Source organism: Carettochelys insculpta, chromosome 19, assembly GCF_033958435.1.
Source record: "Carettochelys insculpta isolate YL-2023 chromosome 19, ASM3395843v1, whole genome shotgun sequence".
Classification (NCBI taxonomy): Eukaryota; Metazoa; Chordata; order Testudines; family Carettochelyidae; genus Carettochelys; species Carettochelys insculpta.
The window spans coordinates 23,983,435-23,999,784 of NC_134155.1; the positions used below are offsets into that span (position 1 = coordinate 23,983,435).

Genomic DNA, 16,350 nt, shown 5'->3' on the forward strand with positions numbered 1-16,350 from the left:
TCTAGGGAAGCTTCCCCGGCGTCCCCCATCTGCCAGAGGCGGCAGCAGCCAGAGTCCTGCTGCAGAATTTAGCTCTAGCTCTGCACAAAATGCACTGGGCCTTCTTGTTGTCTGGATTTTAGCAGCACCTGGCTGCCCCGTTGTGCTGGGTGCTGTACGTTAGTCAGTAGGTGTATTACAGTCACCACTCGGAGCCCGAGTCACAGGCCAGGTGTTTCTTCACCTCCCATTTGCAATGGTGTGAACTCACACGCTTGCACTGGGGGCCCCCGCTGCCGATGCTCTGTTGGACGGGGTGCTTGCCGGGGGCCAGCTGGTGCGAGAACACCAATGGCTAGCAGGTCAGAACACCCAGACTGCAGAGGGCACCCATGTCGCAAGGGCCTGCACAGATCTTCAGCACTTCAGAGGCCCTTGTGGCTGGGATTCGGGTGGGCGGGTTCTAGGCACTGCACCGAGTGGATTTTGTTTGCTGGGTCCTGCCGACCTTTGTCTCTGTGCCCAGGCTGTGAGTTCTGTGCTGCTGGTGCCCCATAGCAGCGCTCCCTTGGCCACGTGGTCGGCGAGCGGGTTGGGGGCGGTTATAAACCAAGCAGAAAGAACAGCCAAGACAGCCTCAGTTTTCCCATCTGTGCAATGGGGATGGTGTACCAGCCCACATGGGAAAGCACTTTGTGGTTGGCAGGCAGTCGCAGTGCTGCCGACGGAGTGCTGGGAGGTGAGGGGCACATTGGGGGCGGGCCAGTGGCAGAGGCAGGCATCCGGGGAGGGCTGGGCCTGGCATGTGCCAGGCATGGTGATGCACATGGCGCCTGTCACTCTGTCCTGTCCCTAACCCCGCTGTTCTCTGTCCTGTTTCCAGCCCAGGGCAAGGCGCCAGCCCCCAGCTCGGAGCCCCTGGAGCCCTGGCCCCCCGCCGCGGCCGCGACCCTGCCTGTGAGCTATCGCCTCTCCAACACGCGCCTGGCCTTCTTCCTGAAGGAGGTGGGGGCAGGCGGGAACACCAGCTCGCCCCTGCAGCGCGCTGAGCCCTTCGTGGTGTTCCAGACCAAGGAGCTGCCCGTGCTCAATGTCTCCTTGGGGCCCTTCAGCTCGGGGCTAGTCCTGCCCAAGGAGCAGCTGCAGCCCTCCAGCACCCTGGAGATCCCCGACTGCCTCACCTTCAACTGGAAGGTGCGAGCCTTCATCATCCAGCCGCAGGTGCTGGCCAGCCAGCCCATGGTCCAGGTGCTCTTCTACGTGGCGGGCAGGGACTGGGATGACTTCCATGGGACTGAGCGGCTGCCCTGCGTCCGGCTGCACGCCTTCCGTGAGGCCCACGAGATCAAGAGCTCCTGCCGCCTGCGGGGCAGCCTGGCCACCTGCCTGGTGCAGGCCGAGCTGCCCCATGCCTGGTTCGGCCCCTCCGCCGTGCCCCTGGCCAGGAGGAAGGTGCCGGAGGCCCTGGACCTGAGCGCCGAGAGCCAGCCGGTGGAGCTCTACTACACGCTGCACGCGCCTGACGGGGCTGGGGAGTGCCCGGGAGAGACGGCCGTGCGCCGGGGGGGTGCTGCCGCCCGCACCGAGGGCCCCACGCAGCATCCCCTGCTGCGCATCGGCAGCATCAGCCTCCACCAGCCCCCGCCCGCCCAGCTGATGCAGGAGCACCGGCTGGACGGCAACGTCTTCATCCGCCTGCCAGACAAGCCGCTCAAGCCGGGCGAGGTGCTTAGCATCCTGCTCTACCTGATGGGCAACTCCAGCGTGGAGCACTTCACGCTCAGGTACGTCCAGCCCGGGGCTGAGCACTCCTTCCCCCCTGCTGCACGCCTGGGCCGGGCGCCGCACCCGCATGCCTGCACCTGGGAGGTGTCGCACTGCCGGGCATGTTGCTGTGCACAGGGCCCTTGCTGGAGTGCTCCTCCCCAGAGCAGGCTGCATTTCCACTGTGTGGGAAAAGGGTTTCCGGTGCTGACTCCCATTGGTGTGGGAAGCAGCCTGGCTCTGCCCGTGCAGGGGGCAGGCTCCACGGTGGGCAGGCGAGTGTTTAATCCCCTGAGGGGATTCATGAGGCCGTCCGGTGGGCGCAGGGGTGCTGTCAGGAAGCGTCACAGTTGGCTGTTACATAGCACGTCCCCATGAGGATGTCCCCGAGGAACTGGGCGGACAGCAGGGCAGTGGTGGCTCCCTGACTCCTCCTGAGCGTGGGATATTTGGGAAGATGTCCCTGCGCAACTAACTCCCTGAGGGCAGGGTGGAGGGCTGACTGCAGCCTCCCCAGGTCCCTTGCTGGCTCTGATGCTCTCTGGAGGGAGGCATGGAGGAGATGGCACTGCAGAAGGCCGATGGCTGATCTCGGCAGGGTTTGGGGTACAGCCAGGTGCGGCTGCTGCCAGTGCTGGGGGTCAGCCCAGCTCCGTGGGTGCCCGGCAAGGACACAGCCAATGGGGAGGATGTGATATACCTTGACTTCAGCAAAGCTTTTGATACGGTCTCCCACAACCTTCTTGCCCATAAGTTCAGGAAGTGTGGATTGGATCCTGGGACTGTAAGATGGATAGAAAGCTGGCTTGGCAATCGGGCCCAAGGGGTGGTGGTCAGTGGCTCGATATCTGGATGGCAGTTGGTTTCAAGCAGAGTGCCGCAAGGCTCGGTTCTGGGGCTGATGTTGTTCAACATCTTTATTAATGACCTGGATGAGGGACTGGGTTGCACCCTCAGCAAGCTTGCAGATGACACAAAACTAGGGGGAGAGGTAGATACACTGGAGGGTAGAGAGAGAATCCAGAATGACCTGGATAAATTGGAGGATTGGGCCAAAAGAAATCTGATGCGGTTCAACAAGGAGAAATGTAGAGTCCTGCACCTGGGGTGGAAGAATCCCAAGCATTGTTATAGGCTGGGGACTGACTGGCTCAGCAGCAGTACAGTGGAAAGGGACCTAGGGGTTCTGGTGGATGAAAGGCTGGATATGAGTAAACAGTGTGCCCTTGTAGCCAAGAAAGCTAATGGCATACTAGGGTGCATTAGGAGGATTAATTCCAGCAGATCTAGAGAAGTGATTGTTTCCCTCTATTCAGCACTGGTGAGTGTCTGGAGTACTGTGTCCAGTTTTGGGCCCCCCAGTATAAAAAGGATGTGGATGTGCTGGAGCAGGTTCAGCGAAGGGCAACAAAAATGATGAAGGGTCTGGAGCACAAGACCTATGAGGAGAGGCTGAGGGATTTGGGCTTGTTTAGTTTACAGAAGAGAAGACTGAGAGGTGATTTAATAGCCCCCTTCAATTTACTGAGGGGGAGCTCTAAAGAGGAGGGTGAGAAACTGTTCTCAGTGGTGACAGATGGCAGAACAAGGAGCGATGGTCTGAAGTTACAGAGTGGGAGGAGTAGGTTGGATATTAGGAAAAATTATTTCCCCAGGAGGGAGGTGAAGCACTGGAATGTGTTACCTAAAGAGGTGGTGGAATCTCCATCCCGAGAGGTGTTTAAGTTCCAGCTTGACATAGTTCTGGCTGGGATGATTTAGTTGGGGTTGATCCTGTTTGAAGCAGGGGGCTCAACTGGATGGCCTCCTGAGGTCCCTTCCAGCCCTTGGATCTATGATTCTATGATAACAGGTGCTGGGGGACGGGGGACATGGAGCTTTCATTCATCCACAGCCCACGGGCCTGGCAAATGCCCCCTGAAGTTGGCCTTGGGAACCTGCTAACCTACGCTGGTGCTGGCAACCTTGGGCTGCCCCACTGGGGATGCATATTAGAGGGGGGTGCAGCGTGGCTCATAGAGCAAGGCCTTCTTGGGGGCCATAGGGGGTCAGGGGCAGTCCCAGCAGGGTGGGGTGTGGAGAGCTGCGGAAGGAGGGAGCGGGGATGGAGCTTGGGGGTCCAGAGCAGGTGGGGCCAGAGGGGGCTGGCTGGATGGGCAGAGCAGTCGGCCACTGGTGGGGAGGGGTACCTGTGGGCAGGCTGAGGAGCCGGCACTGGGGTGGGGGCAGACCGACTGCAGCAGGACGGGTGGCCACAGGATGATGGTAAGGAGCCTGCCTCAGGGGCCTGGTGGGACAGGCTGAGAACCAGATCAGGCTTCAGCTCACGGGCCGCATCTTGCCCAACCTTGGCTGAAAAGGTTGTTCAAGGAGTAAGGAGGAAAGTCGTCCTCAGTTCCTGAGGACTGAACGAGGGGTGATGGGCTGAAACTGCAGCGAGGAGGGTGAGGTCGGATATCAGGAGAACACCCTGGCGGTCAGGGTGATTGAGCACTGGAGTAAATTGCTGAGGGAGGTTGTGGAATCTCCATCACTGGAGATGTTTAAAAGCAGGTTAGACACACACCTGTCAGGGATGGTGCTTGGTCCTGCCAGGAGTGCAGAGGGCTGGACGTGACCTTTTGACGTTCCTTCCAGTTATGAAGAGATGGACAGATGGACAGAGAGACGGGCATGCCTGCAGGGGTGAATGGGTAGATGGAGAGATGAGTGTGGACGTGAGGGTGGCTGGATGGGTGAATGTGGGTGGTGATGCATGGGGGGATGGATGGGTGAGTGTGTGTGGATGGGGGATGGGTGGGGAAGGATGGGCAGAGATGGAGAGGGTAGTGATGGGTGGATGGAGAGATGAGGTATGTCGTGATGTAGGGAGGGAAGGTAGAGGGATGTGTGGGATGGATGGACAGGGGATATGGATGGACTAGGAGGATGGATGGAGGGAAGGATAGATGCGGGGTGGGGGGTGATGGATGGATGGATGGTGGGTAGGAGGACGGACGGATGGAGGGATGGATGGTGGGCTAGGAGGACGAATGGACAGACGGATGGATGGGGATGTGGAGAGACTAGGAGGATGGATGGAGGGATGGATGGGGGATAGGAAGATCGATGGATAGATGGACAGATGGACGGGTGGACAGATAGGTGATGGATGGATGGAGGGATGGATGGATGGGTGGATGGGTTGGGGCCATACGGTGTTGGGAGGATGCACAGAGGGTTGTCACCCAGGGATGCGTAACCAGCCAGCGCTCTCCAGACACCTCGTGAGCTAACAGGCTCCTGGCCTCCAGGGCTCCGTGCCCTGCCCCGATCTGCGCTGCCGGGTGCTCGGCACGAGCTGGTGGAGGGCTTTCTCGCCGGCAGCCACATGGTGCCATGTGCTCCCCCTGCTCTCCATCCCTTGCTGTGGGCATTGCGGCAATGGGGTGGTTGTGATCCATATTTGTGGCCTTACAACAAAGCAGCTGGATTCGGTGCAGTCCCGGGGGCGAGAAGGTGCGGTGCCTGCCAGCCCGGTCCCTGCAGCTCCCTGGGCCCAGCCTGCCCACCCAGCACGCGGAGCCTCCTGGATCAGAGCCGCGCGGGTGGTGGGGACAGGCCCGGACGTGCCAAGCACAGGCCTGAGTCGCATGCTGCGTCCCGAGGGACAGCTAGGACGGCCTCTCACGCCCGCAGCCCTCTAGGGAGCTCTGGACCAGCGCTCTGCTCCGGTTCCCGCACTCCGTGCTCCGAGTCGGGGCGTGGGTCCAGCACTGGAGTACATAGGCCCGGTGGGGGCGCGTGGAACCGTCGTAAAGCCGACTGAGCCTGGCACATGGGCAGTGGTAACAAACGCCCGGTGCCACCCACGACCACTGTCCTGCTGGCTCCCAGCGGCCAGGCCCCGGCCCTGGCTTGGCCATGCAGTGCGGCTGGGCTGTCCAGACCACCGGGACAAGGAAGCGGGGGAGCAGCTGGCCGGTGCCTGCTGGCTGCTGCCCAGACTGTCTCACCCTGCCGCCTGCGCCAGCCTCACCAACCAGCCCATTGGGTTAGCTCCTCCCGCCCCGGCTCCCTGCCAGAACGCCCACCATTGCTTCTGCCAGCCGCCCACCCGCTGACACTGGGCTGCTGCTCTGAACTGGCCCCTACCCTGCCGTGGCGCCGGGCACCACGCGCACACAAAGCTGGGCCATCGCGGTCCTTCTCCAGCACAAGTGCAAGATGAGGACCGATGCAGGAAGCTCTGGAGCCAGGGTGATGCCAGGGCCACCCCTGGGACGGCGCCCCTGCAGAGCTGAGCAATGCAGAACGAGCTGCCTGCAGGCCTGGCCGGGCGGGGCCGGACTCGAGCTGCTTTGCTGGGCGCTGAGTAACTTACCCCTCAGACCACTGGTGGAAGGCAGTCTTAGCCCATCTGCCAGTGGGGAAACTGAGGCAGAGAGCAGCGCGGAGACTTGCCCAATGTCCCTCTTTCTGGAGGGCCGGGCTAGTGCTGTGTGGACACTGAGCCATCCCCAGCTGGGTGCTGCTCCCTGAGGGAGGGAGGCCAGGCTGGGGGCGCCCGGGTGTGGGCAGGTGGCCGTGCGGACATGAGCCTTGCTCCCCTCTCCTGCCCTGCAGGGTGAAGGCCAAGAAAGGCGTCAACCTCCTCACCACCAGGTCCCGGAACCTGCAGTGGCTGGTGAACTCGGAGCTGACGACGGGCGGGAAGCACTCCACCGCCACGGTCGACGTGGCCAAGGTAGACAGCGCGCGGCCCAGGTGAGCGCCACGCCGCCTCCTTCTGCCCAGGCGCCTGTGCCCCGAGCTGCGAGGGAACGGACGTCCCCGGGGCCCAGGATCCACCAGCCACCGACCCAGCAGAGACCCGGCCCCCGAGCCCAGGATTCCCCCCACCCCGACCCATCAGGGACCTGTCCCTTGGGCCCAGGATCTCCCTCGTGACCCAGCAGGGATCCCCCCCCTCCATCCCGACCCAGCAGAGACCTGTCCCCTCGGCCCAGGATCCCCCCGCCCCCAACCCCCTGACCCAGCAGGGACCCGTCCCCGGGGATCTCAGGTCTCTTGCTGATGGCTAGACAAGCTGATGTAGGGGGAGGAAAGGAGTACCCCCCCAGCAGCCAGACGAGCCTTAGGAGACTGGGAGGGAGGGGGTGATTGTCCGCCCAGTGATACCTGGTCTGGGCACTGCACGCTGCCCTGGAGAGCCAGGCAGATCCTGCCCGGGGGCTTTGCCTGCCTGGCTCGGGTGGCCTGTCTCCCCGCTGCTGCCAGAGACGGCTGAGACGCCCAGAGCAGAGCACCGAGCCCCTTAGAGAAGCTCCTGCCAGCCCAGGCAGTCGCCCGCGGGGTGGGTGGGTGCTGGCAGCCGCGGGTCGTGTGCCGGCAAAGCTGTGTGTTTCCAGGAAGAGGCCGTCTGCTCCGAGGGGCGCGGGGCCAGCTCGGGACAGGCACACGCCTGGGTTGGGATGGCTGCTGGGCTGGTTTCGCAGAGCCAGGGCTGAGCTGCCCGACACAGCGCTGGTGGTGGGCGCTGCCCCTTCGTTCCCGGGGCAGGGGTGAGAGGACGGCCAGCCGGGGGGGATTGCGTCTGGAGCCCCTCACCCAGCACCACCCTGCAGGGCCCATGGAGAGCCCTGGGCCGGGAGACAAGACGCCCAGTGGGTTCTGTTCAGACCCCCCAGTGGATTCGCCTGCATCCCAGCTGTTGACAAGTGGGTGGGGAGGGGCGTCTGCTTCTGCGAGGGGACCCTGAGCCCCAGGAACGCGACAGCCTGCGGGACAGGAGCCTCAGGTGCTCCCAAGTGCCAGCTGGAGGGGCAGGCAGTACGGGGGACTCCAGGGAGCAGGTCACAGCAGGGTGGGGCACGTGTGGCTGGGGACCCAGGTTCCCCCTTCGGAGAGCACCTTCTCCGGGATTACCGCCTGCCTGGGGGGACAGGCAGGGATCGGGGCTGCTCCGGGTTTGCCCAGTCCAGCCTCTGTCTCCGCGGCTGGGTCCTTGCGAAGCTAAAGCAAGGACTGGCTCACCCGTTCCTGGGCCTGCCCAGCCAGGAGAGGTGTGTGTGTGTAAGAGGGCACATGCTGACTCGGGCCCCAGGGCCCAGCTCCCCTGTGAGGAGGTCTTGTGCCCCACTGCACAGGCAGGTGGCTGGAGGCGGTGTTTCTATGAAGAAGCTGTAATTTCTGAGGCGCAGGTAGGGACGAGCCGCTCTGCAGAGTCACGCTGAGTTGCAGGGACGTGACGCTGCCGGTCTGTCCTCTGGGTCACCTGGGGCTCGGCAGCTGTCCTGGGTGGGAGGCCGTGTGGCAAAAGGACTGGCTTGTGGACAAATCCCCAACAAATCCCCAAGGTGTGCGGAGTGGCAGTTCAGGGTAGCTCAGGGTGGTGGGAGTTTTCCGATCCCTGTCCCCTGGGGTTCCACAGGCTCTTTCCTCCATGCAGGAGGTGGAGATCCGGGCACTTGCTGCTAATCAGCCTGGTCCAGGCTTAACCAGAGCAGCTGTACTCTGGTTTCCTCTTTCTCCGGGGCCGCGTCGGCTGGGGTCACCTTGGTCGAGGACGGTGCCAGAGCTGGAGGGGATGGCAGCTGGCTGAATGCAGAGCTGGAGAGCTCATGGTGGCACAAGGAGACACGGACCAGGCAAGTGCAAAGCCATGTGCCCCTAGGAGTGAAGGAGGAGCGGCAGCAGCTTGGCACAGACTCCAAAGAGTTCAGCTGCATGACCAGGGTGGTGCTGATCCTTCTTCTCTGCTCCGAATTAATTCCACGGGGCCAGGCCTAGAGCCTCGAGCTGTCGCTCCAAAAACCCGAAGCCTCTGCCTCTCGCGTGCAAGGAAGCATCTTCTGCCTGCACCAGTCACTCCCACGCTGGTCCTGCACAGGAAGGAGGAAACGTGTCTGCTAAGCGAAGGCCCGGAGAATGCCCCAGAGCTGGCCTGTATGTTTGGCAGCACAAAATCCAGACCACGCTTTGGCAACGCCCCCTCTCCCCGCAGGAAGCGAGGGGAGGCCAGAGGTGGCCATGGAGGGCTGGTTCTGTTCAGCTCCTTCCCTTGGTGTGTGTTCCCAGGGGCTGCCTGGGAAGTGTTTGGTGTGAGGGATTTTTAATTGAAAGAGCAGCACGTGAATACTTCGAGGGGAGGTGAGTCCAGTGCTCAGGAGAGAGGCATTTGCCTCAAAGGTGGAGTGAAAGCCAAGCTGCAAATGGAGTTAAGCAGAGATGTAGGTGTAGGGCAGCCCCACGGCTCAGTCTGTTGGAGCTATTGACCACTGTTGTTGATCTTAATCTGCTTTAGTTACTAGTCCAATGGTACTTCACAGTTTGCTAAAAGAGAGCTGGGAATGCACATTTCCCACGGTGAGGTGGACTTTCAGTATATTAATCAGCCACTAGGTGACTCTGTGTTGTAGGCTTCCAAAGCCCGGTCCCTGGTAAACAAAGGTGACTGAGCTTGAACACAAGTTGTGTGGAAGCTTGTTTATTTGTACCTCGAACTCTGGCTGATTTCTTTAGTAAATTTCTCCTGCCTAGAATTATTTAAACACCCAGAGAGTTCCATAATTAAATAGGGAAGCGATGAAGGATTTCACAGTGTGGGAAACAAAGAGCATCATTGTTGCCATTTCTTATTTATTAAATATCATTAATATAGCATGGCACATTCACACAGCTCCTGACAGACTTTCATTAACAAAACAGCCCGGCCTCCAGGAGGTTACTGAGCCAGCTAATGTAGCAACAGTTAAATCAGCTGTGCAACATATGTTAAGAAGTTATTAATTGCCATGTAAGTAATCAATGAATGGGTGGGGTGGGGCCCGGCTGTGATGACAGTCTGTGGAAGCTGGGTGAGTCATTCAGACCTGTTTGCAAATGCACCATTCAGAGGCATTTTTCAGTTGCGCCATTCGCAGCTGATCACCCTTTCTTCCATTCTTCACTGACCTGGAACCTAACCAGGAATGCGGAGATGAACTGGAAGCCCTCGCTTCTCCCTTGGGCCTGCTGGCGCCCGCGCAAGGTGATCCAGGAGCTAATCTGGTGCCCAAAGGCCGGAGATGTGTTTCCGTGTGTGTGCCACAGGTTCTGTAAGAAGGGTCCTGTAGGAGGGTGAGAGGGAGGCCAGGCCAGGCAGGGGTTAAACAAGGCCTGTTAGCCCAATCAGCCCCACCCTGGTTCACCTGCAGCCAGTCAGGCTGGAGGGGTATAAAGGGAGGGAGGCCAGCTCACTGTGGGGCTGACTGGCCAAGAGGCAGGAGCTGGCTGTGAGGCAGGAGGCCCCAGGCCAGAGCTGCCCCCCAGGTCAGCCTCCAGAGGGTGCAGCCCAGGACCCTCCCCCAGGTACTGCTGGGAGTGGGGAGCCTCCCCCAACCTGGGGACCCCCACTCCCACCAAAGGGGGAACTAGATGCTTGGGGCCAAGCCTGAGACTCAACCCATAGACTCTCGGGTGGGGGCTGAGAACCCACCCAACAGGCCCTGGCCAGGGGGCCTTGCCACTAGGCCATCCGGTCCCAGAGGCAAACTGCTCACAGGTCCCAGCTGCTGGGCTTTGTGTTGCACTGAGTGGTCTGGGGGTGGGCAGAAGAGCCCTGTGACTGGGGCGTGGGGACGGAGGAAGGGAGGTCCCAAGGCTCAGTGAGGGCAGCTGCTCAGTCACCTGCTCCCAGGCTCATTCCAGCCAATCTGGGTCCCACTCTCCACTACTCGCCCTGATCCTGAGCACCACCACAGCTGCTCCCGCTCTCTGGATCATGTTCTTGTTCCCCCGCATTGCCCAGGTGTGCAGGAACACAGAGGCAGAGCCCCCGCCATTGTCTCCCAGGCTCCACCACCCCTGTGTGGCAGTGCCTATGGGGCTGGCTCCGAGCAGGGGGCCGGCGCGCCAGCCATTGGGAACGACAGTTCCTCTCGTTCGGCGCATTCTGCTGGAACTGATTGAGAACCACTGAATTCATCCAACGGGAAAGGCCAAAACCGCAGAGTGTTTTGTGTCACTGGCCCAGAGATGGCAAAGCCGGAACGGAAACGGCTGAGAAAGCTCTGTGGGAAATCTGACCACGAAGCGGGACTCCCACGATGCGCCGCAGGGAGAGATCACACCACATCATGGGAGATGTAGGCTTGGGCACGTGGAGGGGTCATGAGGGGGATGGAACTACAGTTCCCATGAGGCACTGCGACTCGGCTCCTGCTCCAGCACTGAGCAATCGTGGGAAGTGCAGTTGGCTGGGAAGCAGAGCCTGTTGAGGATACTGAGGGCTAAAGTGCCGGGAACTACAATTCCCATGAGGCCCCACAGAAGCTGAGCTAGACTCAGCTTTGCTATTGAAATTAAATGCAGGAGAACGCTGAGCGGGAAATCTGTTAGAGCAGTGCCTGCAGGTCCCAGGCACGCGCCAGGTGCTGCACATACCCACAGTCCCAACGAGCTCACAGCATAACCAGACAAGGCTGCAGTGGCATAACTCTGCGCCCGCGGCAGCCATAGGTGCTGGCGTAGGACAGCTCCCAGGCAGCCTGGTCATTAGCCTGTATCGCGCACCCCCAGCTCACCCCCGTGCCAAGAGCCCCGGCATTGGTCACAGAGTGTGAATGGGCTGAGTCCTGTGGATTTCAGCAGGGCAGTGCTGATTCACGCCCGCGGGAGAGCTGTCCTCCAGGATCTCTGGCTGTGCAAGTCCTGAAGGCTAGAGAGGACACTGAGACATGAGAGCCACCAGCCGCTCTCGTTTGGACACTGGCTGGAGCTGTTCAATGCTGCCAAGTCCTGGCTCCCCTTGCTGGGCATGAGGGTGCCGGGCTGTTCAGGGAGTGGGCAGGAAAGGATCAGGTCCCTCAGCAGATTGCTGCCATTTTCACCGGCGGTTAGCATCCCCCAAGGCAGCCTTTTCCAGCGCGCCGGAGATTGGCCCTGTGGACCCAGGCAAGGGCCACATGGTGTAGTTTTGCAGAAGCTCCAGCCTAGGCGAGTTTGATTTTTAAACTTTTCTTCTGGTTTGGAACGAAAATAGATTCTGCAAGGTCAGACTTTTGCAGGGAGCAGATGGTCCCTGAACCCAGCCCCCCGACTCCAGTGGGGATGGGAACATACTGGCTCCAGGGAAGCACAGTTGAACAGGGCAGGGCAGATCCTTTGAGCTCTCCTGGCTGTCTTACCCTCTAGCCTGGCTTAGGGGATTGAAACCTTTGCAGCTGCTCCTTCCTTCCTGGTGTTCTTGCTGAGCCCTCAATTGAGCCTGTGTCGTCGGGAGCCCGGGGGACTAGCACCCACCTCTCAGCCTTACCTAGGGGAGGGGGTTTCACTGCTCTAAATCCTGATCATCTTCTCCTCCCTGCTGCTGGGACTGGGATGCAAAGGGCCTTACCTGCTTCTCACCCCTTGGGCTGAGTGCAGATCTTAGCAGTTGGAGCAGTGGCGGTTAAGGGAGCAGCCCATGCTGCCGTGGAAATCCCCAGGTGCCAGAGAGCGAGTGGTGCTATAGCCAGGAGCTGGGGAGGTTTCACAGTGCGAATATTTCCTTTCGACGAGAGGGAAGGCTGGCCCTGGGAAGGCGAGATGCTGACTCCCTCCCCGCCCCACCCCCATGCAGATTCAATTGTGCCTGGAAAGGTTAAAGATGGGAGATGAATTTAAAGCGATTACAATCACCTTTTAGAACAACTTGACCAAATAGGAGTGGAATGGAAAGTGTAAACAACTTCAGCCCGGTTCCCCTCTGGGACTTCAGCATCAAAGGACGGAATGTGCCTTGACAGTTGAAGCCGGTCTGAGGCTGCACTCCAGGGCGTCTCCCTGCGGAGGGTGCCGTGGGAAACGGGAGGTGCAGTCACTCCCGCCCCACGCGCTCCTGGAAGGAGGTGCGGTAGGGACTGGTACACAGCATCGTGGGTATTCCCACCGCAGCATCTCCCTGCGGGAGATGGGACAAGCGCTCTGTGAGGGGGTGTCCCTTCCCTCTGCTAGCTGCAGGCACGCTGGGGCCCAGAGGGTTGAACTCCGCCAATCACAGAGGGAAAATCATACCCCAGGCTGGGCGAGAGCACAGGCAGGTACCAGGGAGCCGTGGACGCAGGATGGCAGGCGTCTGGGAGCTGAGAACAGGCAGCTTCCACCCATATTTTCCTGCTTTTGTTCATTGTATATTTATAGGAGTGGGGTTGGCCGTGTAAAACATCCCCAGATAACGGCGCTTTCTCAATAAACGTTACACAATGAGAAATCAAGTGCTCACTTGCTGCAGCCCACATAGACCTTAGGTGTTAATTATTTCTCTAGGAGAGGGACAATGCCAGATTAAAACTCGCATGCAGATATAAAACACGCACCTGCCGCCCCTGAGATTGTTAGCCTGGGAGCCAGTTCCAAAATCTTCCTGACTTTTCCCCCACTTGGGATCTGGTTTCCACTTCCCCTTCCAATAGGTTGGGAAGTCACTTCAGAGCCTAGTTAGTTTCACTTCCTGGTTCTGCCGGCACTACCCACCTGGTGCAGTGGATGGATCCACTCATCCTTGGGCCGCATCTTCCGCGTGGCCTCCTGTGGCTGAACGCAGCAGTGGTGGGGCTAGGCCAGGAGAGGAAGAGCGTGGCAGAGCTCTCTGAAGTAATGAATATTGTGGAGAAGGGAAGTCCGGAGCTCATAACTGCCCTGGCTCATAACTCAAAGATGGGGATGTTTGATGACAAGAAGAAAATGTGTATGGGTAAAAGGACATGCTTTTTAATACAAGTAACTTGTGGAACTCATTGCCACAGTAAGTTGTGCTGAGACCAAGAGCTCAGCGTGTTTTCCAAAAAGGGCTGGACAGCTGTGGATGATGGGAGGATCCCGATAAGGGGAGTGGTTGAAACTCAGCTCTCCTACTTCACTGGCCGAGCGCATGTTTATTAATGACCGGGGTGAGGGGATGGATGGCACCCTCAGCAAATGTGTGGGTGATGCTAAACTAGGGGGGAGGGGAGACAAATTGGAGGACTGGGCCAAAAGAACCCCGCTGAGGTTCAACAAGGAGAAACGCACTTTGGATGGAAGAATCCCAATCACCGTGACAGGCTGGGAACCGACTGGCTAAGCAGCGGTTCTGCAGAGAAGGACCTGGGGGTGACAGTGGGTGAGAAGCTGGATCTGAGCTAACCGTGTGCCCTTGTAGCCAAGAACGGCGTAGTGGGGTGCATTGGGAGGAGCATTTTTGTACGCAAACCAGGGGAATGCCGCCGCCTCTGGGGTGGAAGGTAGCAACCAAGTGGAACGCCGCAGAGGTGAGGGGGAAGGGCCCCAGATACTGGATGGTGTGGCAGTCCCTGTTCTTCTGAAAAGGTTTGGCTGGATCTGGAACATTTCCACAGGATAGGCAGGGTTCAAGTGAGCATCCCGCTGAGCAGTGGGAATGTCCCTTAGGGCAGATCGTTCCATGACTGTGCACTGATGCTGGCACCTTCCTCTGCCAGCCCTGGCCCAGCCACCGAGTGATGCACTGGCCACTCCTAGGTTCCTCTGAGCTTGCTGTGAACAGACACCAAGTTAAGCAAACGGGGAGGGGGCAGTCTTGCCTAATGGGTACCGTGCTTTATGGGGACTCACGAAGGTGGAGTCTTATTCCCAGCTCTGCTAGGTGATCGTGGGCAAGTGACCTCTCCCCCTTTGGGCCTCGGTTTCCCCACGGATGGAACACGATCTCTGTTATTAAGCACACAGCAAGGCAGAGAGCTGGGCCATGGGGCCCTTCCTGGCGTACAAAGCTAAACTGCTCTGATGCCGGGAGCCTCCTCGTATCTCTGCCTCTGGCCCTGCCGGGAGACTTTCAGGAAATAAACTGAAGCCGAAAGGCCAGGAGCAGAGTAGAGAGATAAATCCCGATGGTGCCCCATGCCCAGGGCAGTGCCTGGGTCACCCCTTGCTGGCGAGTCATTCATTCTCACATGTTGGCTGCCCCCAGGACTGCTGCACAACTTGCCTCTGTCAGCTCCTTTGGCTTGTGCTAGTGTAGTCAAGAAGCACCCTGGGGGATCCCATTGCGTGGGACTGACGGAGAATTCGGGTGGGGCAGGAGCGAGTTCTCTCCCTGCCAAAGAGTTCTGTAGCATCCTTCCAAGATCTACAAGAGTCCTGGGGCCTTTCTGGAGCTTCTGGGAGCTCTGGATGGTTTCCTCTCTCGTCAGGTCTGCTGGCTTTTTGCACGAGGATGGGGACAAAGCCCCCAGCCCTGGGGTCCAGCCCTCAGATTTCCTCCTGCACCTCTGTCTCCGCGCAGGGACGGCGATGCCTCCCACGAGATCGTGCAGCTGGACTTTGAGATGGAGAACTTCACCAGCCAGTCGGTGACACGGCGCATCCTGTGGCACATCGACTACCGGGGCCGCAACCCGCCGCCTGACCTGGAGAAGGTGGTGACGGAGCTGACGGTCATCCAGCGGGACATCCATGCCATCGTGCCCCTGGCCATGGTGAGTGAGCCTGGACGGATCCTCCCAAACTAGGCAGCCTCTCACGCGTGGGCAGTGTAAACCCCCAGCACAGCGCCCCCTTTTCCCGCGCACACGCACGCCCAGCCCCCAGTCACAGGCACGGAACGAACCACACACCTCGGGCTGTGCCGCCAGCGCACGCTTGCACAGCCCTGGTGTGAACAGCTGCCTCAGGCTGGGGCAGTCTGGTTGGGCCCTGCCAGCTGCTGGGCATTTGGCCTGGGCCTGGCACTCACCTGCTTCCAATGGAACAGTGTGAGGGGGTCTGGGGGGAGAGGCGTATCCAGCCAGCTGCAGTCCCCACACTGCTGCTCAGAGAAGCCAGACACAGCTCACTAGGGCTCCGGCAGGGGTCAGGGCTCTACACCAGCAGCCCAGCATGTCAGGCCGCTATGCCTGGGCTGACCACCCACAGGTGGGGCTGACCCAAGGCCATGAGGTGCACCCACGCAGAGCTGGCCCTTAGGCACCCTGAGCTCAGGTATCCTGAAGGGCAGCGTCCCGGCTGTGCTGCTGCTTCTTGACAGCCGCCTGTTATTGGAGGGGGAAACTGAGGCACTGAGCGTGCCGTGATTCTCTGTGGGTCACACCAGAGGAGCCAGCAGCGGGCCTGGGAACACAACCCTGCTACGGCTGCTTGGTCATGTCGCACAGAGCCCAGAGCGGAACCCAGGAGTCCTGACTCTAAGCCACTCAACTGCTCTCCCTCCCAGGAGGGCACTTTCCGTTTGGCTCCGCTCCCATTCTCACCAGTAACCCCACTGGAGCCGCTCCAGATTGTCACCAAGATCAGGGCCAAGCCTTGGTATCCCCATCCATGAGGGGGCGCAGAGCCCAGCCTGCAGCCTGAGCCAAGGCGTCTACACAGCGGCAGTGCTGCCCGGGGCTGGGAGAGGAGGGTGTGAATCTGCCCTGCCCCTCGTGCCTGGTGTAACTGAGCGCGGCAAGAAGGGGCTTTTCCAGCCCTTTGGGCGCTTAGTCGAAGAGAGTCTCTGTCTGGCACTCAAAACACTCCTGCGCCTCCGCGACCGGCCGGAGGACATCAGCAACCCAGCTACCCCTCCAGCAAAGAGCACCGCCTCGCACGCAGCCAGCGCGGCAGATGAGCTTTCCTGCCATTTCATTTCCGCGAAAGGTTTCCTCTGTGCCT

General features: G+C 60.0%; 1 protein-coding gene across 1 annotated transcript in view; it reads left to right on the forward strand.

The window, feature by feature from the left end:
• The window catches only part of TMEM132E (transmembrane protein 132E), a 179,487-nt gene that overhangs the window by 139,805 nt on the left and 23,332 nt on the right, over positions 1-16,350 (forward strand). The window contains exons 2-4 of the mRNA XM_075013680.1: positions 863-1,763; positions 6,349-6,489; positions 14,987-15,179. Of these exons, the coding sequence (XP_074869781.1) occupies positions 863-1,763; positions 6,349-6,489; positions 14,987-15,179 (1,235 nt within the window). The remainder of the gene's footprint in view (positions 1-862; positions 1,764-6,348; positions 6,490-14,986; positions 15,180-16,350) is intronic.